At 45.7% G+C, this 25394-nt stretch overlaps 1 protein-coding gene across 1 annotated transcript in view; it reads left to right on the top strand.

The window, feature by feature from the left end:
• The window catches only part of Top3a (DNA topoisomerase III alpha), a 39849-nt gene extending 16139 nt beyond the window's left edge, over nucleotides 1-23710 (top strand). The window contains exons 10-19 of the mRNA XM_042673710.1: nucleotides 3346-3428; nucleotides 5294-5501; nucleotides 8595-8780; nucleotides 8901-9030; nucleotides 11738-11851; nucleotides 11935-12100; nucleotides 15078-15221; nucleotides 15984-16106; nucleotides 17278-17969; nucleotides 22175-23710. Of these exons, the coding sequence (XP_042529644.1) occupies nucleotides 3346-3428; nucleotides 5294-5501; nucleotides 8595-8780; nucleotides 8901-9030; nucleotides 11738-11851; nucleotides 11935-12100; nucleotides 15078-15221; nucleotides 15984-16106; nucleotides 17278-17969; nucleotides 22175-22353 (2025 nt within the window). The 3' untranslated portion in view covers nucleotides 22354-23710. The remainder of the gene's footprint in view (nucleotides 1-3345; nucleotides 3429-5293; nucleotides 5502-8594; nucleotides 8781-8900; nucleotides 9031-11737; nucleotides 11852-11934; nucleotides 12101-15077; nucleotides 15222-15983; nucleotides 16107-17277; nucleotides 17970-22174) is intronic.
• Nucleotides 23711-25394: the final 1684 nt, after the last annotated feature.

Raw genomic sequence — 25394 nt, 5'->3', positions numbered from 1 at the left:
ATATTAAGTCGGCCTATCCAGGAGCATGGGAGGTCTTTCCATTTCCTAGTGTCTTCTGCAATTTCTTTCTTTAACTTTTTATAGTTCTCATTAAATAGTTCTTTTACATCTTTGGTTAGGTTAATTCCTAAATATTTTATTTTTTGGGAGGTTATTGTGAATGGGGTTGCTCCCTTTATTTCCCTCTCTTCCTGTGCGTTATCAGTGTATAGGAAGGCGACTGATTTTTGTGGGTTTATTTTGTATCCTGCTATTTTGCCGAAGTGACTTATGATTTCTAAAAGTTTGGGGATGGAGTTTTTGGGATCGTGGAGGTATAGTATCATGTCGTCTGCAAAAAGGGATAGTTTCACTTCTTCTTTCCCTATGCGGATCCCTTTAATGTCTTTTTCTTGCCTTATTGCCCTGGCTAAGGGTTCTAGGACTATGTTGAAGAGGAGTGGAGACAGTGGACATCCTTGCCTTGTTCCTGTTTTTAGGAGGATTGGTTGTAGCTTTTCCCCATTAAGTATAATATTGGCTATTGGTCTGTCATAAATGGCTTTTATTGTTTTTAGAAATGTTCCTTCTATTCCTATTTTCTCCAGAGCTTTTAGCATGAATGAATGTTGAATTTTATCAAAGGCCTTTTCTGCATCTGTGGCGATAATCATGTGATTCTTGACCTTGGCTCTGTTGATATGCTGGATTACATTTATTGACTTACGTATGTTAAACCATCCCTGTGTCTCTGGGATGAAGCCTACCTGATCATAGTGTATTATTTTTTTTATGTGTTTCTGGATTCTGTTAGCTAGAATCTTGTTAAGGATCTTTGCATCTGTGTTCATCAAGGAGATTGGCCTGTAATTCTCCTTTTTGGTTGGGTCTTTGCCTGGTTTGGGGATGAGTGTGATATTGGCTTCGTAGAATGAGTTTGGGATAGCTCCCTCCTTCTCTGTTTCTCTGAAGAGCTTGAGGAGTATGGGTATTAGTTCTTCTTTAAAGGTCTTATAGAATTCTGCTGTGAATCCATCTGGTCCTGGGCTTTTTTTTGTTGGAAGACTTTTGATAGCTTCCTGTATCTCATTATAGGATATTGGCTTATTTAATTGGTTAACTTCTTCTTTGCTCAGTTTGGGTAACTTGTATTTCTCTAAAAATGCATCCATTTCCGCCAGATTTTCTTCCTTTAGAGAGTATAGCTTTTGAAAGTAGTCTGTTAGAATTGTTTGGATATCTTGGGTACGTGTTGTGATGTTTCCCGTGGCATCCCTAATCCTATTAATATGGGTTTCCTCTCTTCTTTTTTTAATTAATCTTGCCAACGGGCCATCAATTTTGTTTATTTTTTCAAAGAACCAGCTTTTTGTTTGGTTTATTTTGGTTATGGTTTTCTGATTTTCTAATTGGTTAATCTCTGCTCTCAATTTGGTTATCTGGCTTCGTCTAGTAGCTTTAGGTCCCATTTTTTCTTGTTTTTCTAGCTGTTTTAGTTGCAACATGAGATTATTTACTTGGTCTGTCTCCATTCTCTTGATGTGGGCACTGAGGGCAATAAATTTGCCCCTCAGGACTGCTTTTGCTGTGTCCCACAAGTTTCTTTGTGAGGTGTTTTCATTTTCATTGAGTTCTAGGAAATGCTTTATTTCTTCTCTGATCTCTTCTGTTACCCAGTAGGCAAGCATTCTTAACACTAAGCTACACTTCCAGCCCAACATATGTGGTTTGTTTTTTTCTCACGGGTTAAAATATGTTTGGTATATAGTCAACAGAGAAGAATATCTGGTTATGCCCTAGAAGGCCTCAAAGGATACTTTTCATTACCCAGGGGAATATTCCAGGACTTGAGTAGTTCCCAAAGGGTGGTTCTCAGACTGTCTTCATTAGTGTCAATATGTTGGTTGTTAAAAATGTAAACTTCAGCCAGGCACTAGTGACTGATGCCTGTAAGCCTAGCTACTCAGGAGGCTGAGATCTTTTTTTTTTGGTCCCGTCGTGGGGCCTGAACTCTGGGCCTGGGCGCTGTCCCTCAGCTCTTCAGCTCAAGGCTAGTGCTCTACCACTTGAGCCACAGCGCCACTTCCGGCTTTTTTCTTATGTGGTGCTGAGGAATCGAACCCAGGGCCTTAGGCATGCAAGGCAAGCACTCTACCACTGAGCCACCTTCCCAGCCCCTAGGCTGAGATCTTAAGATCACAGTTTGAAGGCAGCCCAGCCTGTAAGACTTAGGTCCAATTAACTTAAAAAAAAAAAAAGAGGGGGGGGAGGGGGCTGGGAATGTGGCTTAGTGGTAGAGTGCTTCCTGGCATTCATGAAGCCCTGGGTTCTATTCCTCAGTACCATAGAAACAGAAAAATCCAGAAGTGACACTGTGTCTCAAGTGGTAGAGTGCTGGCCTTGAGCAAAAGAAGCTCAGGGACAATGCCCAGGCCCTGAGTTCAAGCCCCAGGACTGGCAAAAAAAAAAAAAAAAGCTGGAAGTGGAGCTGTGGCTCAAGTGGTAGAGCACTAGCCTTGAGCATAACACTCAAAGATAGTGTCCAGGCCTTGAGTTCAAGCCTGAAGATCAGAACAAACAAAAAAATGTCAGTTGGCTTGGTGGCTGACACCTGAAATTCCAGCTACTTTGGAGGTGGAAATCTGTCTCTGAGGCCAGCCTGAGTAGAAAAGACCCTATCTGAAAAATAAAGCAAAAGAAGGGCTGGGAACATGGCTCAAGGCGAAGTATACCTTGTTACTAAGCTCAAGGCTTGAGTTTAATTCCTACGATAGTCTGCCACAAAAAAAAAAAAGTTGCAGATTTCATAACCAAGAACAATAATGCAAGCCTGGTTCTAGTAGCTCATGCCTGTAATACTAACGATAAAGGGCTATGTAGTGAAACCTTGTCGAAAAAAAAAAAGAGGGCTGGGAATGTGGCTTAATGGTATAGAGTGCTTCCCTAGCATACATGAAGCCTTGGGTTCAATTCCTCAGTACCACATAAGCAGAAAAGCCGGAAGTGGCACTGTGGCTCAAGTGGTAGAGCGCTAGCCTTGAGCACAGAGAGGCTCAAGGACAGAGCCTAGGCCCTGAGTTAAAGGCCTGGGACCAGCCAAAAAAAAAAGAAAAGGTTTTAGCCTCTCTCCCGGTCCTATTATATCACATCATTCCCCAGTGTTTGGGGCCATAAATTTGCTAACGGTTTTCTTCCAGCTGAGTATGACTGTCTGAAAACCACTGTCTGAGATCTGCCATTCTTCTCATCTTGTTGTGAGTGCCACAGCTGGCATGATGATGGCTAGGCCTGCCTGAAGATGGTTAGGTAGTTGTGTCCTACCAACTCATACTGCATTGTAAAAATGCCTGTTTATCTTCTTAACAGGAGCTGGAGAAGCTGGCTTCTCGCAAGTTGAGAATAAATGCTAAAGAAACCATGCGGATTGCTGAAAAGCTATATACTCAAGGGTAAATAATTGGGATCTGGCAGTAGAATTCAGTGCATATTTATTAGGATATAAAATAGCTTATGAAATAAAGCATGGGAATGGCTCAAGTGGTAGAACACAAGCCTTGAGCAAAAAAGCCAAATTAGGGTCCAAGGTACACACACACACACACACACACACACACACACACACACACACACACGGGAGGGAGGGAGGGAGGGAGGGAGGGAGGGAGGAGGGAAAAGAAGAAATAGAGTGCATCTTTATTAGGATATAAAATAGCTTATGAAATAAAGCATGGGAATGGCTCAAGTGGTAGAACACAAGCCTTGAGCAAAAAAGCCAAATTAGGGTCCAAGGTACACACACACACACACACACACACACACACACACACACACACACACACACACACACACACACACACACACACACACACACACACACACACACACACACACACACACACACACACACACACACACACACACACACACACACACACACACACACACACACACACACACACACACACGGGAGGGAGGGAGGGAGGAGGGAAAAGAAGAAATAGAGCTATGGAGAAACAAACTAGCTAACACCCAAGCTCTGGTAGATAAGGCATTTGAATATAAGAGCCCAGAGAAAAATCCCTGGTACTTGACTCCAAGGCCTTGCATATGACAAGCCAGCATGCTACCATTGAACTACATCTCCAGCCCCAAAAACTTTTTTTTTTTTTTTGTCAGTCGTGGGGCTTGAACTCTGGGCCTGGGCGCTGTTCCTGAGCTCTGCAGCTCAAGGCTAGCTCTCTACCACTTGAGCCACAGCGCCACTTCCGTTTTTTCTGTTGGTTTATTAGAGATAAGAGTCTTATAGACTTTCCTGCCCAGGCTGGCTTTGAACCATGGTCCTCAGATCTGAGCCTCCTTAGTAGCTAGGTTTACAGACATGAGCCACCAGCACCCGTCCCCCAAAACTCTTAACCCCTGAAGACCTCTTCCCTTGGCTCCTGGGAGTACAGACAGCAGATGGCACCTTTAATTGTTTGCCTGTGAGAATCATCGTTAAGAAGCCAATAGAAAATGACATATTCTGGCACCAGTGTCTCATGCCTATAATTGTAGGTACTCAGGAAGCCGAGATCACAGTTCAAGGCCAGCCAGGGCAGGAAAGTCCATAAGATTCTTTTTTTTTTTTTTAAATATGTTTTCTATTGTAAAAATACTGTACAGAGGGGTTATAGTTATTTGAGTAACATGAGTAAGGTAATGAGTGCATTTCCTATCCAGCATTGTTACCTCCTCCTTTGTTTTTCCCCTACCGTCCCTTCCCTTCCCACCTCCCTACTCCTCCTCCCCCCCCTCCATATGATTCTTATCTCCGATTAACCACCAAAAAATCAGGAGTGGTACAACACCAGCTTTGAGCCCAAAAGCTAAGGGACAGTGCCTGGGCCCTTAATTTAAGCCCTAGTACCAACACATACATACAATGTAGAGTCCATGTTAACAGCTTTGTTAGACAGCATGTTTTTTGGATGCTTTAAGAAAACTGGCCAATGAGCTAATGTATGACACAGTCTTTATGTCAGACGAACTTAGGGATGCCAGTGATATGCCCCAGGCCATGAGGCTGATGCAGAGTTTTACGCTTTTATCCTGCACTTTGCTTTCCTTTTCCCATCTCATTTGTCTTAACAGAAGGGCCTACTGTTCCTTATTTTCAAAGGGCTTCCATGTATGACCTTTTCTCTGCCTGGGACAGGTGGTTTTCAGTTGAGTTAGCAGCAGCAGATGGGTGATTGCAGGTACTACCTGGAAATTTGAGTTATAACAGAACCTAGGTAGGAGCCTAGTGATTTTCTTTCATTTGCCTCTCTTTTAGGTACATCAGCTATCCCCGAACAGAAACAAACATTTTTCCCAAAGACTTAAACCTGATGGCATTGGTAGAACAGCAGACTTCTGATCCACACTGGGGGGCCTTTGCCCAAAGCATTCTGGAGCGGGGTGGCCCCAACCCACGCAATGGGAACAAATCTGACCAAGCTCATCCTCCTATTCACCCCACCAAATACACCAGCAACTTACAGGTTTGTTTCTCTGGATGTGAGGCCTGCTGGAACAGGAGCAGATTTAAATCTGGTCTAAATGTTTTCTGATTTAAATAAATAATACTGAAATTTTTTTTTTTTTTGGTCATGGGGCCTGAACTCTGGGTCTGGGCACTGTCCCTCAGCTCTTCAGCTGAAGGCTAGCACTCTACCACTTGAGCCACAGCGCCACTTCCAGCTTTTTCTGCTTATGTGGTACTGAGGGCCTCATGCATGCAAGACAAGCACTCTACCACTGAGCCACCTTCCCAGTCCCCTGAAATATTTCTTTTGTGTCAAGAAAAAGGTCAGTATTGAAATTTTATTCCAAAGCCAGCTCATGCCTGTAAGCCTAGCTACTCAGGAGGCTGAGATCTGAGTAGCAGGGTTCAAAGCTAACCTGGCCGTGAAACTTCATAAAACACTTAACTTTGACCACCAAAAAACTGATTTCTGAAATGGATCTGTGGTTCAAGTGGTAGAGCACTAGCCTTGAGCAAAAAGGTCAAGAACATTGCTCAGGCCCTGAGTACAAGCCCCAGGATGGGCACCAAAAAGTAAATAAATAAAATTTTAGCCAGCGCTGGTGGCTCACACCTGTAATCCTAGCTGCTCGGGAGGCTGAGATCTGAGGATCATGGTTCAAAGCAGCTTGGGCAGGAAAGTGTGTGAGACTTTTTTTAAAAAATTTTTTTATTGGGGCTGGGAAGGTGGCTCAGTGGTAGAACGCTTGCCTTGCATGCCAGAGGCCCTGGGTTCGATTCCTCAGCACCACATAAGCAAAAAGAAAAAAGCCAGAAGTGGTGCTGTGGCCCAAGTGGTAGAGCGCTAGCCTTGAGCTGAAGAGCTGAGGGACAGCGCCCAGGCCCAGAGTTCAGGCCCCATGACCGGAACCCCCAAAAAAAAAAATTTTTTTTTTATTGTGAAAATACCGTACAGAGGGGTCACAATTACATGGGCAAGGTAATGAGTACATTTCTTATCAAGCATTGTTGCCTCCTTTCTTTCCCCTTCCCATCCTTTCCCATATCCCTCCCCCTTCCCCCCAGACTCTTCAATTAACCACCAGAAAACCAGAAGTGGAGCTGTGGCTCAAGTGTACTCACCTTGAGCTGAAAAGCTCAGGGACAGTGCCTAGGCTCAGAGTTCAAGCCTCACAACCAACAAAATAAAAAATATTCCAGTTTATACCTGGCTTTCATAAAGACCCCCATGGTTGGCTGTAATTGGTGAACTCCACTTAGTTGGTCCCTCATTCAGACAAAGCAACTCACCTTCCTCTGTCAGTCACACAGCAAGCCTTGAAGCCTTCCTTCCATTTCCGAAGCCTTGTAGCCTTTAGTCACCACAAGGCTTCCAACTCTGCCAGGAAGTTTCAGTGCTTTAGCCATTTCCTCAGCTGGGGGATGAGTACTACAAGGGCAGTAGCTGTTTATGCTTGTCTGAAGTCTGTAGCTAAGAGTTTTAACTAAAAGTTTTTTTTCTGTTTTGAAAGCTATATCCCCTACTCAGAACCATGTCTTTTATTTGTCCTTTTTTTTTTTTTTTTTGACAGTAGTAGGGTTTGAACTCAGGGCCTGGTACTTGGCAAACAAGCACCAGAACCACAATTTTTTTTTCTTCTATTCTTTGAGGCAGAGTATCACTGTGTATGTAGCTCAAGTCAGTCTAGTTGGCCAAACCATATTTTTCAACACATGCATATAATCTCAAAATTCTAACCTCACCCAGCCATTATATACTTACTTGATTGTTATTTTATTTGTGCAGTACTAGTATTTGAACTTGGCCTTGAGCTTGCTCATGCTTGCTAGCCAGGTATGCTGTTAACTAGGTATGCACTCTGCTATTTGAGCCACATCCACAGTTCTGGTGGATTACAGTCCTGATTATATTTGCAATTCTAGCAGTTAGGATCCCCGGGGTAGGAGGAATGAGAGTTCACTGCCAAGTATGATAAATGACAATTGTTAATCTGCCAAATCTGTTTTTGTAAGATTATCTCCATCCTGGGGGGAGGGGAGGGTGCGGGGAGGATTGGGGGGGGGGGGAGGATGGGAAGGTGAAACAAAGGAGGAGGCTACAATGCTTGATAAGAAATGTACTCATTATCTTTCCCATGTAATTGTAACCCCTCTGTACAGTGTTTTCACAATTAAAAAAAAGATTATCTCCATCCTATCTGTAACATGTAGTATACACATAAATATTTCTATACATCTTTTTCCTTTGAATCAGTTCTTAGAGTGAGAATTACTATGTATGAGTACAAATGTTTCTTGGGCTTTTGCAAGGAACTTCACTAATCCTTTCTTATTGATACGAAGTCACTGCTGTAGTACATGCTTGGAGATGCAGTCTTTCCCTGCGAGTCTTTTTTTTTTTTTTTGGGGTCCGGTCATGGGGTCTGAACTCTGGGCCTGGGCACTGTCCCTCAGCTCTTCAGCTCAAGGCTAGCGCTCTACCACTTGAGCCACAGCGCCACTTCCGGCTTTTTTCTTTTTGCTTATGTGGTGCTGAGGAATTGAACCCAGGGCCTCAGGCATGCAAGGCAAGTGCTCTACCACTGAGCCACCTTCCCAGCCCGCCTGTGAGTCTTATGTTTAGGGAGTCTCTTGTTTTTTATCTCATTTCTGTTTGAATTCACATCAAAGAGCCACTTTCCAGGCTGGAGGAGACTATCTCCCTTATTTAGATCACCTTTGCCTGATTATAGAGTAGTAAGGTATGTCAGCCAAAAGAAATCATCTTCCGGGCTGGGAAGGTGGCTCAGTGGTAGAGCACTTGCCTTGCATGCTCGAGGCCCTGGGTTCGATTCCTCAGTACCACATAAGAAAAAAGCCAGAAGTGGCGCTGTGGCTCAAGTGGTAGAGTGCTAGCCTTGAGCTGAAGAGCTGAGGGACAGCGCCCAGGCCCAGAGTTCAGGCCCCACGACCGGACCCAAAAAAAAAAAGAAAAAGAAATCATCTTCCCAAAGACCTGCCTGAACTCATGTTGGCCTGTTTTGTACAGGGTTGAAACTCTAGTTTACTGGTACTACTGACCTTGAAATGTACAGTTCTAGGGGTTTCAGACTTCTTTCCTTTTCTCCAGGGAGATGAACGAAGACTGTATGAGTTCATTGTTCGCCATTTTCTGGCTTGCTGCTCCCAGGATGCTCAGGGACAGGAAACCACTGTGGAGATTGACATTGCTCAGGAACGCTTTGTGGCCCATGGCCTCATAATCCTGGCCCGAAACTACCTGGATGTATATCCATATGATCACTGGAGTGACAAGGTGATAAGGAGATGGGAAAGGGAGGTATTCTTGCTCCAGCCCTATACCTTCTGATGGAGCAGGAATGGACTGAGTTTGATGACAGAACTATCTGACCCTTGCACTCCCTGCTCTCTGTAGCTCCTTCCGCTCTATGAGCAAGGCTCCTGCTTTCAGCCCAGTACTGTGGAGATGGTGGATGGAGAGACAAGCCCGCCCCAGCTGCTTACTGAAGCTGACCTCATTGCCCTCATGGAGAAGCATGGCATCGGTCAGTAGCTCATGTGGAGCTTGTGGCTCTCAGCATGTACTGTGTGACAGCCACTGTCTCCTCAGTGCAGGTGATACATTCCCATCTCTCCTCCCCCCTCCCCCTTTCTCTTTTTCTTTTTTTTTTGGTCGGTCTTGGGCCTTGAATTCTAGGGCTATCCCTGAGCTCTTCAGCTCACGGCTAGCGCTCTACCACTTGAGCCACTGTGCCACTCCAGTTTTCTGATGGTTAATTAGAGGTAAGAGTCTCACAGACTTTCCTGCCTGAGCCGGCTTTGAACTGTGATCCTGGGTAGCTATGATTATAGGCATGAGCCACCAGTGCCTGGCCCCTCTTTTTCTTTTGTGTTATTACTGGGTTTTGAAATCAAGTCCTCACATGCTTATTTGGATTTTTGACTCACAGCTGGTGCTCAACCATTTGAGCCATATCTCCTAGTTAAGAATTTACCTTAGCCAGTGTGGGGGTTTTGTTGTTTTTGTGGTACAATGCTAGAGATGGAACATGAGCTTTATGTGGGCTGGGCAAGTGATCTACCACTGAGTTGCACCTCCAGCCCATCATTCACCAGTTGATAGACTTTTGTATTATTTATACTTTTGATCTGTTCAAAACAATGCTGTTATGAACAGTCTTATGTGTTTGTATGAGGGTATGTTTTTGTTGTTCTTGGGTGTGTACCTAGGAGTGGGATTACTGAGCTACTTTTTTTTTTTTTTTTTTTGGCTAGTCTTGGGGCTTGAACTCAGTGTCTGGCCACTGTCCCTGAGCTTCTTTTGCTCAAGGCTAGCACTCTACCACTTGAGACACAACACCACTTCTGGCCTTTTCTGTTTATGTGGTACTGAGGAATCAAACCCAGCGCTTCATGAATGCTAGGCAAGCACTCTACCACTAAGCCACCTTACCAGCCCTGGGCTACTTTTTTTAAATATGTAATTTTATTGTTTTTAAGGTGTTGTACAGAAGGGTTACCATTTCATAAGTCAGGTAATGAGTAGATTTCATTTTTTGGACATCACCCCTTCCTTGCTTTCCCCCAGTTGCCACTTTTTTTTTTTTTATTGCCTTTAATGATCGGCAACACAAGTATATATTGTACTCAGAAAACCTGGGCACAGTGACTCAGCATTTAATCTTAACTTCTAAGGAGGCTGAAATCTGGAGGATTGTGGTTTGAAGCCAGTCTGCATAGAAAAGTCCATGAGACTCCATCTCCAGTTAACCAGCATAAATCTGGGTTGGAATTGTTGGGCAAATGTTAGATCACCAGCCAAGAAAGCTGAGTTCAAACTTCAGTACTGGCTGGGCTTTAGTGGCTCATGCTTGTAATCCTAGTTACTCAGGAGGCTAAGATCTAAAGATCACAGTTCAAAGCCAGCCCAGTCAGGAAAGTCCATGAGACTCTTATCTCTAACAACCCACAAATACTGGAAGTAGAGCTGTGTCTCAAGTGATAAAGTGCTAACGTTGAAGGGCTAGGAAGTGGTAGAGTGCTTGCCTTGCATGCATAAGGCCCTTAGCATCACATAAGCAGAAAAAGCTGGAAGTGGTGCTGTGACTCAAGTGGTAGAGTGCTAGTCTTAAGCTGAAGAGCTGAGGGACAGCGCCCAGGCCCAGAGTTCAAGCCCCACTACTGAACAACAACAAAAAAAGTGCTAGCCTTGAATTAAAAAATCTCTGGAGAGTACCCAGGCCCTGAGTTCAAGCCCAAGGCAAAAACACCCCTTAGTACTGCAATAAATGAGTAAGTGAATGAATTAATCAATCAAGTAAACAAGCAGTTTTTCACTGGCTTAGGAATTTGTTTGACTTAAGTAGCTGAGCACCTAAGTTTTACACTACCACCTTCACAAAAAGTAAAAGAATATACAACTAAGTCTGTGAAAGAGTTGCTAGGACTAGTGGTCTAGGAAGGCTATGAGGTGTAGATTTTTGTTTTCCTTTTTGGTTTTTGGTTTTTTGAGATCAAGTCTTGCTATAGCCTACCTTTTTTTTTTTTTTGCTGGTCCTGGGGCTTGAACTCAGGGCCTGGGTACCGTCCCTGAGCTTCGTTTGCTCAAGGCTAGCACTCTACTACTTGAGCCACAACACTACTGGCTTTTTCTGTTTTTGTGGTACTGAGGAATTGAAGCCAGGGCTTCATGCATACTAGGCAAGCAGTCTCCTACTAGGCCACATTCCTAGCCCTGCCTTAGCTTTCTAAGTGCTGGAATTCTAAGCATCTACCACCCCATTTTGCTTTCTAGGCCAATTTTTGAGGAACTGTAAACTATTCTCTTAAGTGCCTGCACCATTTTACATTTCTAGCAACATGTAGTTTCTCCACATCTTTGCCAGTACTTACTGTTACTTTTCCTGTTGTACCTAGGCCAGTTGTTGTGAAATGATGCTTCATTGTGTCCATGGTTTCATATCCCTAGTAGCACAACTACATATTAAAAAGTCCCTTTGGCTTAGAATAATTAGGATAGAGCTGTGATGCAGAGGAGGTATTATGGGTACAGCCATGAGAGAGGAAGAGTTAGAAGGCTGGAATTGGTGGCTGTGATAAGCAGTAGGGCAGGAGGAGCAGGACAGTTGAGGTTTCCTTTATGGATTCCTATATGAAACAGCATTGACTGTCCAGGAAGAAGTATCTCAGGGTGATAGAGGTACCCATGTGCTGCTCCCTGTATCATCTCAGAATAACGGAAATGGCTTCCAGGTACCGATGCCACTCATGCAGAGCACATTGAAACCATCAAAGCCCGGATGTATGTGGGGCTCACTTCAGACAAGCGATTCCTCCCTGGTCACCTGGGCATGGGACTTGTGGAAGGTAAGGGTGGAAGGAGCTTGCAGTGGATAGCAGGGAGGCCTGCGTATCACTCAGGAGCTCACAGTACTGTTCTCTTCTTTCAGGTTATGATTCCATGGGCTATGAGATGTCTAAACCTGACCTCCGGGCTGAGCTGGAAGCTGATCTGAAGTTGATCTGTGAGGGCAAGAAGGACAAATTTGTGGTTCTAAGGCAGCAAGTGCAGAAATATAAGCAAGTTTTCATTGAAGCAGTGGCTAAGGCAACGAAGTAAGTACCAAACCTCGTTGTCTTATCTAAGAAATCAGGTGTGCCATAGAGTTCCCTAAAAGAAGTAGGAGTATCTGAGGTGGTTCAGCAGAAATTAGGAGGTGCAGTTACTCTAGACCTGCACCCTGCCAGCTCATCCTCACCGGAAACCTTGTTGTGGAGAGGCTAGTCTCATGGGCTTTCCCTTTTTGGCGTCTTCCCTGATAGTTTAGTTTATTCTTTTCTATAGACTTTTTTTTTTTTTTTTGTCCAGTTGTGGGGCCTGAACTCTGGGCCTGGGCGCTGTCCCTCAGCTTTTCAGCTCAAGGCTAGCGCTCTACCGCTTGAGCCACAGTGCCAGGCATGCAAGGCAAGCACTCTACCACTGAGCCAACTTCCCAGCCCCTGTATAGACTTTTGCCAGTATAGAAATAGTAAGAATAGTATAGTAATAATGGTAATCAGAACACCTTCAATTATTCTAGGTAGTTAGCTTTAGAAATGTTAGCCTTGGGGCTGGGAAGGTGGCTCAGTAGTAGAGCACTTGCCTTGCATGCTCGAGGCCCTGGGTTTGATTCCTCAGCACCACATAAGAAAAAAAAAGCCGGAAGTGGCACTGTGGCTCAAGTGGTAGAGCGCTAGCCTTGAGCTGAAGAGCTGAGGGACAGTGCCCAGGCCCAGAGTTCAGGCCCCACGACCGGACCCAGAAAAAAAAAAAAAAGTTAGACTTTAAATTTTTAATTCTGCCTTAGATTAGGTGTCACAGTCATTTAAAAAAATTATTTTATTACTATAAAGGTAATGTACAAAGGGGTTACATGACGTAAGTCAGGTAAAGAGTACTTTTTTTGTTGGTGGTGGTGGTCGTGGGGCTTCAACTCTGATCCTGGGATATCCCTTAGCTCTTCAGCTCAAGGTAAACACTCTACCACTTGAGCCATAGCACCACTTTTGGTTTTCAGGTGGTTAATGAGAGATAAGAGTTTCATGGACTTCCCTGCCTGGGCTGGCTTTGAAGTCCAAGATCTTTCCCTTGCTCTTTCCCAGTTTTTACCTCCCATCCCCGCCCACAAGATGTATAGTTCATGTATAGTGTATGGTGAATACCACTGCTACATTTTTTTTACCCTTTGTCCATCCATTTATGTGCTACCACTTACCCTCCCAAAGACAGATAAATGAACAAATAAGATGAAAACAAAAACAACAACAAAGGAAAAGAAAAATTTCTTGTCCTATTCATTTAAAGCAGTTCTGATAGATTCTTTGTATGTTTTTACCTGTGATACTCTGATACTAGATATTTAGCCTTCATTTCCTGGTTCATATCTCCTAAAACCCTTGGATTTTTTTATTTTGTTATTTTTTTTGGGGTCTGGTCGTGGGGCCTGAACTCTGGGCCTGGGCGCTGTCCCTCAGCTCTTCAGCTCAAGGCTAGCGCTCTACCACTTGAGCCACAGCACCACTTCCGGCTTTTTTCTTTTTGCTTATGTGGTGCTGAGGAATTGAACCCAAGGCCTCAGGCATGCAAGGCAAGCGCTCTACCACTGAGCCACCTTCCCAGCCCCAAACCCTTGGATTTTTAAAAAATTATTTTATTTATTTATTTTTATTTATTTATTTAATTTTTTTTTTTGGTTGGTCATAGGGCTTGAACTCAGGGACTGGGCACTGTCCCTGAGCTCTTCAGTTCAAGGTGAGCACTCGTCTTCTTTAGCCACAACTCCACTTCCTGTTTTCTGGTGGTTTATTGAAGATAAGAGTCTCATGGACTTTCCTGCCTGGGCTGGCTTTGAACCATGATCCTCAGATCTCAGCCTCCTGAGTAGCTAGGATTATAGGAGAGAACCACCAGAACCCAGCTTTGCAATTCTTAAACTGATACTGTCCTTTTGCTTTACTAATCAGCTTACTGATGGAGGAGGTGTTGGGGTGGGGGTAAGGGACACCTGATAAGCTGCAATATGGAGGCTGGTTGCCAGGGGAACCAACATATGGTTAGAGGTTTGAACTCCCCATCTCTAGGAAGAGAAGGGGCTGAAGGATGAGTTGATTTCCAATGATCAATGATTTATCAGTCATGTTTAAATATTGAAGTCTCCATAAAAGCCCAGGGTTTGAGCTCTTTCACATAGCTGAATAGATTCCTAGAGGACAGCTCGTCCAGGGAAGGCACAAGTGGTCCTCACCCTCTCACATGCCTTTCTCTGTGCATGTCTCCATCTGACTTTGCTGAGTTATGTGAGCTGCTCCAGAAAAACAGTCACAGCTTAGTGTCAGTGGCTCACACTTATAATCCTAGCTTCTCAGGAGGCTGAGTTTGAGGACTGTGGTTTAAAGCCAGTTAGTGAGACTCATCACCAATTAACTACCCAAAAAGCCAGAAATGGAGTTGTGGCTCAAGTAGTAGAGTACTGGCCTTGAACAAAACTCGGGAATAGCACTCAGGCCCTGAGTTCAAGCCTCAGGACTGGCTCACACAAAAAAAGTCAAACTTGAAGGGAAAGGGGCATTATGGTAACCCAATTTATAGCCAGTTGGTCAGATATACAGGTCACATTCTGAAGTGGGACAGTCTTAAGGACTGAGCCCAGATTAGAATTGAGTTAAATTAGAGGACACCCAACTGGTATCCCCTAGATGGTTGGTGTGGAGAAAATACTTCCACATGTCTTTGTGCTTATGGTAGGAAATAACAGTTTAGGATTTTCTTTTTATCCATCAGACTACTACTTAACCCATTTTGAAAAGAAATATACTAGGTAGAATTGAATGCAGTCAATGCAGTTTTATTTATATCTTGTCTAGCTGCAAGCCAGGAGTCTGAGGAACCTGGAGCAGTGGGAGCCTCCATTTCCTCCCTGCCCTTTGCTATATGTATCAGCCTTGTGACTCCCTAACAAGCTGCTTCCAGGCTCTTGTGTGTCATGGAAACAGGAGAGTATTGTAATACCTTTGTAGTGATGCTGGCTAAGTGATGTCTGTGCCTTTTCTTCAGATTGGACGAGGCTTTGTCCCAATACTTTGGGGAAAGGGCAGAGGTGGCCCAACAAGAGGATATCTACCCAGCCATGCCAGAGCCCATCCGGAAGTGCCCACAGTGCAACAAGGACATGGTCCTCAAGACCAAGAGAAGTGGCGGGTCAGTGCCTGACTTCTGTGCCTACCTCTCCTCACTCAGAACTGTTGAGTTAGCCAGCTCTGAAAGGCCCTGTCACTTTATGTCCATATCATTATTAAAGGAAGGCTGCTTTGGGGAAGTCCTTAAGGTGTTAGAACTAACAACATAGCAGGGCAGTACCTGGAGTATGTGCTGTGGGAATTCAGATTCCATGAAGTAAGAGTGGTATCTGCCTCAAAATGTTGCATTAAAGCTGGATGCAGGTGGCTCACACATGTAATCCTAACTACTCAGGTGGCTGAGTCCATGAGACTCTTATCTTCAATAAACTATTCAGAAAAGGCCTGAAGTAGTGTTGTGGCTCAAGTGGTAGAGTGCTAGCCTTGATCACAAAGTGATTCAGGGATAGCACCCAGACCCAGAGTTCAAAACCCAAGACCAGCACACATGCACAGTCATGTGCACACACACCCAATGCTGCATTAAGCTAGGTGCCAGTGGCTCATTCCTGTAATCCTAGCTACTCCGGAGGCTGAGATCTGAGGATTGTAATTCAAAGCCAGACAAGGCAGACAATCCAGAAGTGTAGTTGTGGCTGCAGATGTGGTAGAATGCCACTGTTAAGCAAAAAAAGCCAAGGGAGAGCAAAGCCCTGAGTTCAAGCCCCAGTACTGGCACTCCCACCTCCCCCACCCCCCAAAAAAAGAGTTTTCTTAATAGAGGTGAAACACTGAGTATCTCCTGTATTCCTGTGATCTGACCTTGGTTTTCCCTACACCCCAGGTTCTACCTCAGCTGCACAGGTTTCCCTGAGTGTCGATCAGCTATTTGGTTTCCTGACTCAGTGCTGGAGGCCAGCAGGGATGATAGCGTGTGTTCGGTTTGTCAGCCACCCCCTGTATACAGGTGAGCCAGGTGTCTCTCAAGGCATAGATCACAGAACCATCACAAGGGGGGATCCATCTAGGGAATGCCATTCTTAGGCTCTGTGGAGCAGGAACTGTACTGGCTGCAACCCAGGAAGCTGATCTAATCCTTTTATGTTTCATGGAAACTCCATCTGGGAAGGAGCCCTTCTGAGCCCCAAAGTACCATGGAGGAAGAAAGTATCCTTGCAGCTTTGAGGTCAAGAAATTGTTAAGTCTGATGGCCATGCTGCTCCAAAACCCCTAGAGCCGTAACAGGATAGTAGTTCTCAAACCCAGTCCCTAGACCCTTCTCTCATACACAAATCATTGAGAACCCCAAAGAGCTCTAGTCATGAATGATGTTTTTCTGTATATTCCCTATTTGAAATGAAAGTTGGGACATTTTAAAGTATTTATCCATTGATAGCAAATATATTACAAATTTTAAAAATGATTTTTCAAATAAAGTACCTTTTTCCCAAAGCGAAGAATGACATTTGTTTCCATTGTTCAAGACTAGCTTTCCCATAACTGCCTCTGCAGTCAGCTGAGCCACTGCAAGTATTGTCATCTCAGAAAAATGCCAGTAGGCACATGTGGAAGAATAAGGGAACCCATGTGCAACTTCTTAGCATTCTTAAAAAATAATCTGACCTCTGGGTGCCAGTGGCTCACACCTGTAATCCTAGCTACTCAAGAGGCTGAGATCTGAGGATCACGGTTCAAAACCAGTCCTGGCAGGAAAGTCCATGAGATTTTTATCTCCAATAAACCACTAAAAAACCAGAAGTGGCGCTGTGGCTCAAGCGGTAGAGCGCTCGCCTTGAGCTGAAGAGCTGAAAGACAGCGCCCAGGCCCAGAGTTCAAGCCCCACAACCGATCAAAAATAATAATAATCTGACCTTTACCTAGAAAGGGGTCCAGACCTCTATGGGGCCCAGAAACCATACTTCAAGAACCACTGGTGTAGTGAAATGGAAATTTTCAGAGGAGTCTGGATTTGGGTGGTGAATTAGGGTGTTAGGTTTCATCTGTACTGCTCCCCAATCTGTAATCTTCTGAAGATTTTAGGGTGCTTCATGGGGGACTTAACAGCCCTGGGACAGGATGATGGAAGATGCTAGCATATAGTGGTTAATAAGTCTTTTGCCATTTTCTATTCCCACTAGGTTGAAATTAAAATTTAAGCGTGGCAGCCTTCCACCAACCATGCCTCTAGAATTTGTGGGTTGCATTGGTGGATGTGATGAGACCCTGAAGGAGATCTTGGACCTGAGATTTTCACGGGGGAGTGCCCCCAGAGCAAGCCAAGCCTCTAGCCTCCTTCAGGCCAGCCAGGCCCTGAACAGGATGGACAGTAGCCAACAAAGCCACTCCCAGCTCCATAGCAGCCGACAGACTGGACCCTCAATGCCTCTGCACCAGACCCTCCAACCACCAACTGGCACTGGTGAAAGCAACTCTGTGACGTGCAACTGTGGCCAGGAGGCTGTGCTGCTCACTGTCCGCAAGGAGGGCCCTAACCAGGGCCGGCAGTTTTACAAGTGCAGTGGTGGTGGCTGCAACTTTTTTCTGTGGGCTGACAGCAGCCATCAGTCAGGAGGAGGACTCCCCACCCCTGCCTCAAGACCTCCAGGAAGCTCCATGGGACGCCTACCAGGCCCAGGCAACCAGTCGGGTGGTTTTGGTAACCCTAGTGATGGAAGTGGTGGCAGCACATCCTGCCTGTGCAGCCAGCCTGCCGTGACACGGACTGTGCAGAAGGACGGACCCAACAAAGGGCGCCAGTTCCATACGTGTGCCAAGCCACGAGAGCAGCAATGTGGCTTCTTTCAGTGGGCTGACGAGAATGTGGCACCAGGTAAGACAGACAGGGTGTGTAGATCCTTGGTCAGATTTCCATGCTGGTCTTCATCTCAGAAACCACAAATAGTAGGATGGCATGGCTAGTAGTGCCTTGCCCCTCCATTTCCTCATTGACCAGTGAGGTAAGGAACCACACTTTTCCAAAAATACAGAACAGCTACTAGCCAGGCGCTGGTGGCTCACGCCTGTAATACTAGCTGCTCAGGAAGCTGAGATCTGAGGATTGAGGTTCAAAGCCAGCTGGGACAGGCAAGTCTGAGACTTTTATCTTCAATTAACGGTTAGAAAACCAGAAGTGGTGCTGTGGCTTAAGTGATAGAGCACTCATCTTGAGCTGAGGTGCTCAGGAACAGCACCCAAAGAATTCAAGCCCCATGACCAACAAAAAAAAGAACAGCTGTTAGGCTGGGAGTGTGGTTTAGTGGTAGAGTGCTTGCCTCACATGTGTGAAGCCCTGGGTTTGATTCCTCAGTACCACATAAACAGAAAAAGCCAGAAGTGGTGCTGTGGCTCAAGTGGTAGAATGCTAGCCTTGAGCCAAAGAAGCTCAAAGACAGTGCCCAGGTCCTGAAGTCAAGCCCCAGGACTAGCAAAGGAAAAAAAAAAAAAAAGAACAGCTGGTGATAGTTGAGGAGCTCAGTTGTGCCCAGCACTATGGCAAATACCCTTTCTGTAGGCTGGAAGTGTGGCTTGAGTAGTAAAGCACCTGCCTAGAAAGCACAAGGCCCTAAATTCAGATCCCAGTACCACCATCATAATTGAATATGTACCTTTGGAAATACTTCATCAATGTGTGTTCTGCTCATTGTGGTCAATTAAAAGATAAATGGGGGAGGGGGGAACAGGGTCATTAAAAAAAAAGCCTTGGAGCTAGGAAGGTGGCTCAGTGGTAGAGTGCTTGCCTTGCATGCATGAGGCACTGGGTTCAATTCCTTATCACCACATAAGCAGAAAAAACTGGAAGTGGTGCTGTGGCTCAAGTGGTAGAGTACTGGCCTTGAGCTGAAGAGCTGAGGGACAGCGCCCAGGCCCAGAGTTCAGATCCCACGACCAGCAAAAAAAATAAATTAATTTTAAAATTTTAAATAAATAAATAACAAAGCCTGGCACCCGTGGCTTATGCCTGCAATCTCAACTACTCCGGAGGGTGAAATCTGAGGATCGAGGTTCAAAGCCAACTGGAAGTTCATGAGACTCTTATTTCCAGTTAAGCATTAAAAAAGCTGGAAGTGAGGCCGGGCACCAGTGGCTCATGCCTATAATCCTAGCTACTCAAGAGGCTAAGATCTGAGGATGGTGGTGGTTCAAAGCCAGCCTGGGCAGGAAAGTCCGTGAAACCCTTTATCTCCAGTAAACCACCAGAAAACCATAAGTGGCACTGTGGCTTAAGTGGTAGAGCACTAGCCTTGAGCTGAAGAGCTAAGGAACAACAACCAGGCCCAGAGTTCAAACCCCACATTGGACCGGAAAAAAAAAAAAAAAAGCTTGAAGTAGAGAAGATCCTACTTACCCTTTCTTCAGCAGCTACCTCCTTTCGCCTTCAGCAGGTATTATGATCAATCTTGCAAATGAAGAAAGTTGTGTCCAGATCAATGAGGGGCCTTTGTTGAGGTCACACAGTAATAGGCCCCACGATAGGAGTGTCTGCCCTTTCTCACAGCTCATGCTTCTTAGCCTCTGTTGCCCTTGTAAGATCTTTGTTATTAGCCTCATTTCTTCAGATGACACAGTGGCTGTGTGGTGTCTAGAAAGCTGCTCAGGTTAGACAGCTTGGGCCAGTGTGTCAGAATCACAGTGGACAGTGAATGGTCCTTGTGGCTGTAGTGCACAGCAGAAGCTTAACTAGTTAGTTTAAACCAAGGCTAAGTGGGAAGTTTGGTGTTATACGGATGTGCTTCCCAGACTAGCTTAAACAGACAAATCAGCCTTGGTTTCCTCAACAGTAAGCTATTGCCTGCTACTCATAGGGTTCCCGTCTTATACAAGAGCAAAGTGAGTCTCGAACTGATTCTCTTTTGGCGGGGCTTTTTTTTTTTTTGAGACGGGATCTTGCTGTTTTGCCTAGGCAGGACTTCATCTCTTGATCTTCCTGTCTCAACCTCCTAAATGATGTGATTATAGACATGCATCACCATACTTGGCTCTAAGCTATGATTCTTAGGCTCATATCACCAGTTCTATTAACAAAGAACCCAGAAAGATTGGTATAAGTATAGAACTTAGAACCTGTAACCAGAGCTGGAGGTGCCAGGTGACAAACATTCTGTGCCACACCCATATTTGAAGTGGCTGCAAAGCACTTGGCCTTGCATAGACTTAGACTTGCTAGGACCACAGGAAGCAGCATTTGACTTCTGATCAGCTGATGGGTTGTCCTAGGTGACCAGACAGCCAGCATCCAGAGAGCTGGAAGGATCCAGAAGTCAGGATTTTTTGCAGCTATTCCAGTGAGGAGCCAGCTGCTGGTCAGAACTCCTTGACTTCTCACTGTTTTGCTGGGTTTCTACCTGCAGAAAGATCCTGCACAAAGTGACACCATTAGCCCTTTTATCAGAACAGAGCTAGGACAGAACAGAATAGAGATAGGACAGTGTCTCTGAGAACTTAGGCGTCTTTAAGGAGAGGAGGCAAGTGACAAAATGTTCCTTGCCATACCCTTAGGGAGTTGTCCTTGGATAACAAAGTGGGGCTTCCTTCCCTTAGTATCTGTATTTCTTTGCACTTCGAGGTGTGTGTTTGTGTGTGCCCATGTGCCAGTCCTGGGCCTTGAGCTCAGCCTGAGCACTCTCCCTGAGCTCTTTTTGCTCAAGGCTAGAATTCTACCTCTTGATCCACAGCACCACTTCCAGCTTTTTCTAAATAGTTTGTTGAAGATAAGAATCTCATGGCTTGGGCTGGGAAGGTGGCTCAGTGTTCCATTCCTCAACATCACATAAGCAGAAAAAGCCAGAAGTGGCGCTGTGGCTCAAGTGGTAGAGTGCTAGCCTTGAACTGAAGAGCTGAGGGACAGTGCCCAGGCCCAGAGTCCAGGCCAACAACCGAACAAAAAAAAAATCTCATGGTTTTTCCTGCCCTGGCTGGCTTCAAACCATGATCCTCACATCTCAGTCTCCTGAGTAGTTAGGGTTACAGGCATGAGCCATCAGCTCCTGGCTCAAAGTGTCATTTCCCCGCCCATCTCTCCCCCCCACCCCTCCGGTCTTGGGGCTTGAACTCTGGGCCTGGGCATTGTCCCTGTGCTAGCTCAAGGCTAGCACTCTTACCACTTGAGCCACAGTGCCACTTCTGACTTTTTCTGAGTTTGTTGGATATAAGAGTCTCACAGACTTTCCTGCTTGGACTGGCTTCGAATCACCATCTTTAGATTTCAGCTTCCTGAGTAGCTAGGATTACAAGTATAAGCCACAAAGTGTCTTTTTCCCTCCCTCTGTTGTAGGTCTTGAACTCAGGGCCTGGGCACTGTACCTGAGCATCTTTATGCTCAAGGCTAGCGCTCTTCCACTTGAGCCACAGTGCCACTTCCCGTTTTGGGGTTTTTTTTGTGTGTGTGTGTGTCAGTCATAGGGTTTGAACTCTGGGCCTGGGCGCTGCCCCTGCACTCTTCAGCTCCACGCTAGCTCTCTACACTTGAGCCACAGCGCCACTTCTGGTTTTCTGTTGTTTTATTGGAGAACAAAGTCTTATGGACTTTTCCTGCCCGGGCTGGCTTTGAATCACTACAATCCTCAGATCTCAGCCTCCTCAGGTGTGAGTCACTGGTGCCCAGTCACTTTCAGTTTTTGAGTGGTTAATTGGAGATGAGTCTCATGGGGACTTTTCTGCCCTGGCTGGCTTCAAACTGTGTTCCTCAGATCTCAGCCTCCTGAGTAGCTAGGATTATAGGCATAAGCCACCAGCACCAGCACAAGGAGTCATTTTTTTTTTTTTTGTCGGTCGTGGGGCTTGAACTCTGGACCTGGGCGCTGTCCCTCAGCTCTTCAGCTCAAGGCGAGCGCTCTACCACTTGAGCTACAGCGCCACTTCTGGTTTTCTGGTGGTTTATTGGAGATAGGAGTCTCACGGTCTTTCCTGCCCGGGCTGGCTTTGAACCGCGATCCTCAGATCTCAGCCTCCTGAGTAGCTAGGATTACAGGCGTGAGCCACCAGCGCCTGGCACAAAGAGTCATTTTTAAAGTCAGTTTTGACCACTTCTTCCCACAGGGACTTTTGCAGCTCAACCCTGGCCAGGAGGCAGAGGAAAAACTCAGGGGCCAGAGGCCAGGAGCAAAAGAGCCAGAGCCAATTCCTCAGATGTGGGATCCACAACAAAGAAGCCCCGGAAATGCAGCCTTTGCCACCAGCCTGGACATACCAGACCTTTCTGTCCTCAGAACAGATGAGGGTAGGCAGGGTAAAGAGACTCATTCTCACACCTGGAAGTGAACTGAGACCTGGTAAACAAGAGAAGTGTTAGGTTTTGGAATTGGGCCTTCCTTTGTTGATGAACATAAAGCAGACCACTATGGAAAAGGCCATTGTGAGACAGTGGCCATCTGCCCAGGGCTTAGGAATGACCCCCTAGCTACTGCATTGCTGAGAGGACAGGACTAGGCCCTTCGTTGGACAGTGGCTGTTAGCATGTGATGGCAAAGCTGGTAGCATGTGTTTCTATGCGTGCCCTGCTGTGGGCTGCTGTGCTGTCAGGCCAGATGCTCCCAGGGCTTCCTTTACCTGTTTAAAGCCCCCATATGCAGAACCAAGCACTCTTTGCACAGCCTCTGGGTAGCCTGGATGGGCTTCTCTGCAGCCATCCCAGAAGGAGGGTGGAATGCCAGGAGTGACTCTCACACCTGCAAAAGCTTCATTCTAGCCTCATCTAGAAGCCACAGCTCTAATGCCTTAGTGAGTTCCCAATTGGTGGCTATGCAGAAAGAAGACAACTTTTCTTTGTATTGGTCTGCTGTTGTGTGAGCTGCTCCACTGTGATAGACTGACGCCTCTACAACTAGATGCCCATTTGTCCTCACATAAGGACTCAGCATTTAAATGTCCTGGAAATAGCCATGGTGTCTACAGTTCAAGATCTCATCCTCATCAGGGTGAAGAAGAGAGGAAGCTTCACCCTCCAGGAGACAGGATACCACATGTGTCAGGCAGAATCTCACCTAATGAACACAACAGGGAGATGCAGATATTAAGCATAATTTATAATGGGCAAAAAAAAAAAAGTACAGATGCCAGCCACAGCCAGAGGAGCTTCATTTTCTCTCACCAGCCATCCTGGGAAGCTCTGCCAGACTAGCACTTCTTTCCTGTGTGGGGAACACTTGAGTTCAGCTTGTCTCCACCGTCTCCTTGGAGAAGAGATACCAGTGCAATATTGTGTGTACAACCTTCCATCTTCCCCCCACTTTGCAGAGATAGCTTCGCAGAAACCCGGAGAACACCTCAGCTTTATTAGCTCTAGTTTGTTGTTGAGAAGAGAAGCAAAAATAGGTGTGAATTGCCTAGTCCCTTTATTAGCAAAGAAAGTTGTTCTCAGTTGGGGCTGCAGCAGTTTCTCTGAGCATGGCTCAGTAGCAGGGTTTTTACATACGTGGTTTCCTGGCATTGTTCCTGGATTCTCCCAGCCTAGATGAGTGTGATCTGGGTTTGGGGTTTTCCCCTTGCCACCACCAATCTACCCACCTATCATTTGTCTCTGGGGTTACCTAATCTCTGGATATTTCACATAAATGGAATTGTATGTGACCCCTATGTCTGGCTTCTTTGACTTAGTGTAATGTAAATACGTGTTCCCTGTTATTTTGGGTGTGTGTCAGGAATGAAGTTGCAAGATCATTTGTTTTAGCTTTCTGAGGAGCCACCCAACTACTAGCATGTCTGTACCATCTTACAGTTTTCAGCAGCCAGCATGTAGGGGTTACTATTTCTCTACATCTTCTTTAACACTTGGGGTTTTCCTTTCCTTTTTTTCAGGGAGTTGGGTATTAGAGCCATGGTAGTAGGTTTTATAAAGCACCTCATTGTTTTCAGATCTTCTTTGGCTAGACAGGGCTGGGCTAGGGTGACATAACAGAACATTTTGTGTGTATGCCAGTACTCAGGCTTGAACTTGATCCCAGCACTGTTCCTTAGTTTTTTAACTCAAGGATGGTGCTCTACTGCTTGAGCCACAGCTTCATTTCCAGGTTTTTGCTACTTTTTTTTTTTTTGATCCGGTCATGGGGCCTGAACTCTGGGCCTGGGCGCTGTCCCTCAGCTCTTCAGCTCAAGGCTAACGCTTTACCACTTGAGCCACAGCGCCACTTCCGGCTTCTTTCTTTTTGCTTATGTGGTGCTGAGGAATCGAACCCAGGGCCTCAGGCATGCAAGGCAAGCGCTCTACCACTGAGCCACCTTCCCAGCCCAGGTTTTTGCTACTTAACTGGAAAAAAGAGTGGTAGATTTTCCTGCCAGGCTGGCTTTGAACTGTGATCCTTAGAACTCAGCCTCCTTAGTGTCTAGAATTACAGTTGTAAGCCACTGGCACCCAGCTTTCTTCTTTCCTTTTTTATTTTTTCATTTTTTGGTCAGTTGTGGGCCTTGAACTCGACCTAGATGCTGTCCCTGAGCTCTTAAACTCAAGACTAGCACTCTACTACTTGTGCCACAGCCCAAAACTTTTTTTTTTTTTTTTTTGGGTCCGGTCGTGGGGCCTGAACTCTGGGCCTGGGCGCTGTCCCTCAGCTCTTCAGCTCAAGGCTAGCGCTCTACCACTTGAGCCACAGCGCCACTTCCGGCTTTTTTCTTTTTGCTTATGTGGTGCTGAGGAATCAAACCCAGGGCCTCAGGCATGTAAGGCAAGTGCTTTAACCACTGAGCCACCTTCTCAGCCCCCAGCCCAAAACTTTTAGTTTTCTGATGGTTAATTGGAGATAAGAGTCTCACAGACTTTTCTGCTTGGGCTTGCTTTGAACTGTGATCCTTGGATCTCAGCCTTCTGAGTAGCTAGGATTACAGGCGTGAGCCACTGGTGCCCGGCTTCACTTCTTTCCCATTTATTTATTTACTTATTTATTTGTTGGTTGGTTGCAGAGCCTGAACTCTGGGCCTCAGCTCTTCAGTTCAAGGCTAGCACTCTGCTTATGTGGTGCTAAGGAATCGAATCCAGGGCCTCATGCATGCAAGGCAAGCACTCTACCACTTAGCCACCTTCCAGCCCATTCTTTTTCCCTTCTAATGCGTCTGATTTTTCAACTCTGCAGCCGTGCTGAGGGGGAAATTTCAGAGCAACCCACTTTAGGCTCACAAGAAAATCTGGGCTGAGAAGGCTCTAAAGTGAACTCCCGGCTGCAGGAGTGACTCACTTGCCTAGTATGCACAGCCCTGAGCTCATTCCCAGTACTACAGAAACTACATAAATCTGACTTCCCACCAGCTAGCTTCTTACAGCCGGCCT

This window comes from Dipodomys spectabilis, unplaced genomic scaffold, assembly GCF_019054845.1.
Source record: "Dipodomys spectabilis isolate Male_0828 unplaced genomic scaffold, ASM1905484v1 ptg000018l, whole genome shotgun sequence".
NCBI lineage: Eukaryota > Metazoa > Chordata > Mammalia > Rodentia > Heteromyidae > Dipodomys > Dipodomys spectabilis.
Note: the sequence above shows the minus strand (reverse complement) of the source record. Positions and strands in the feature narration are given on the sequence as shown.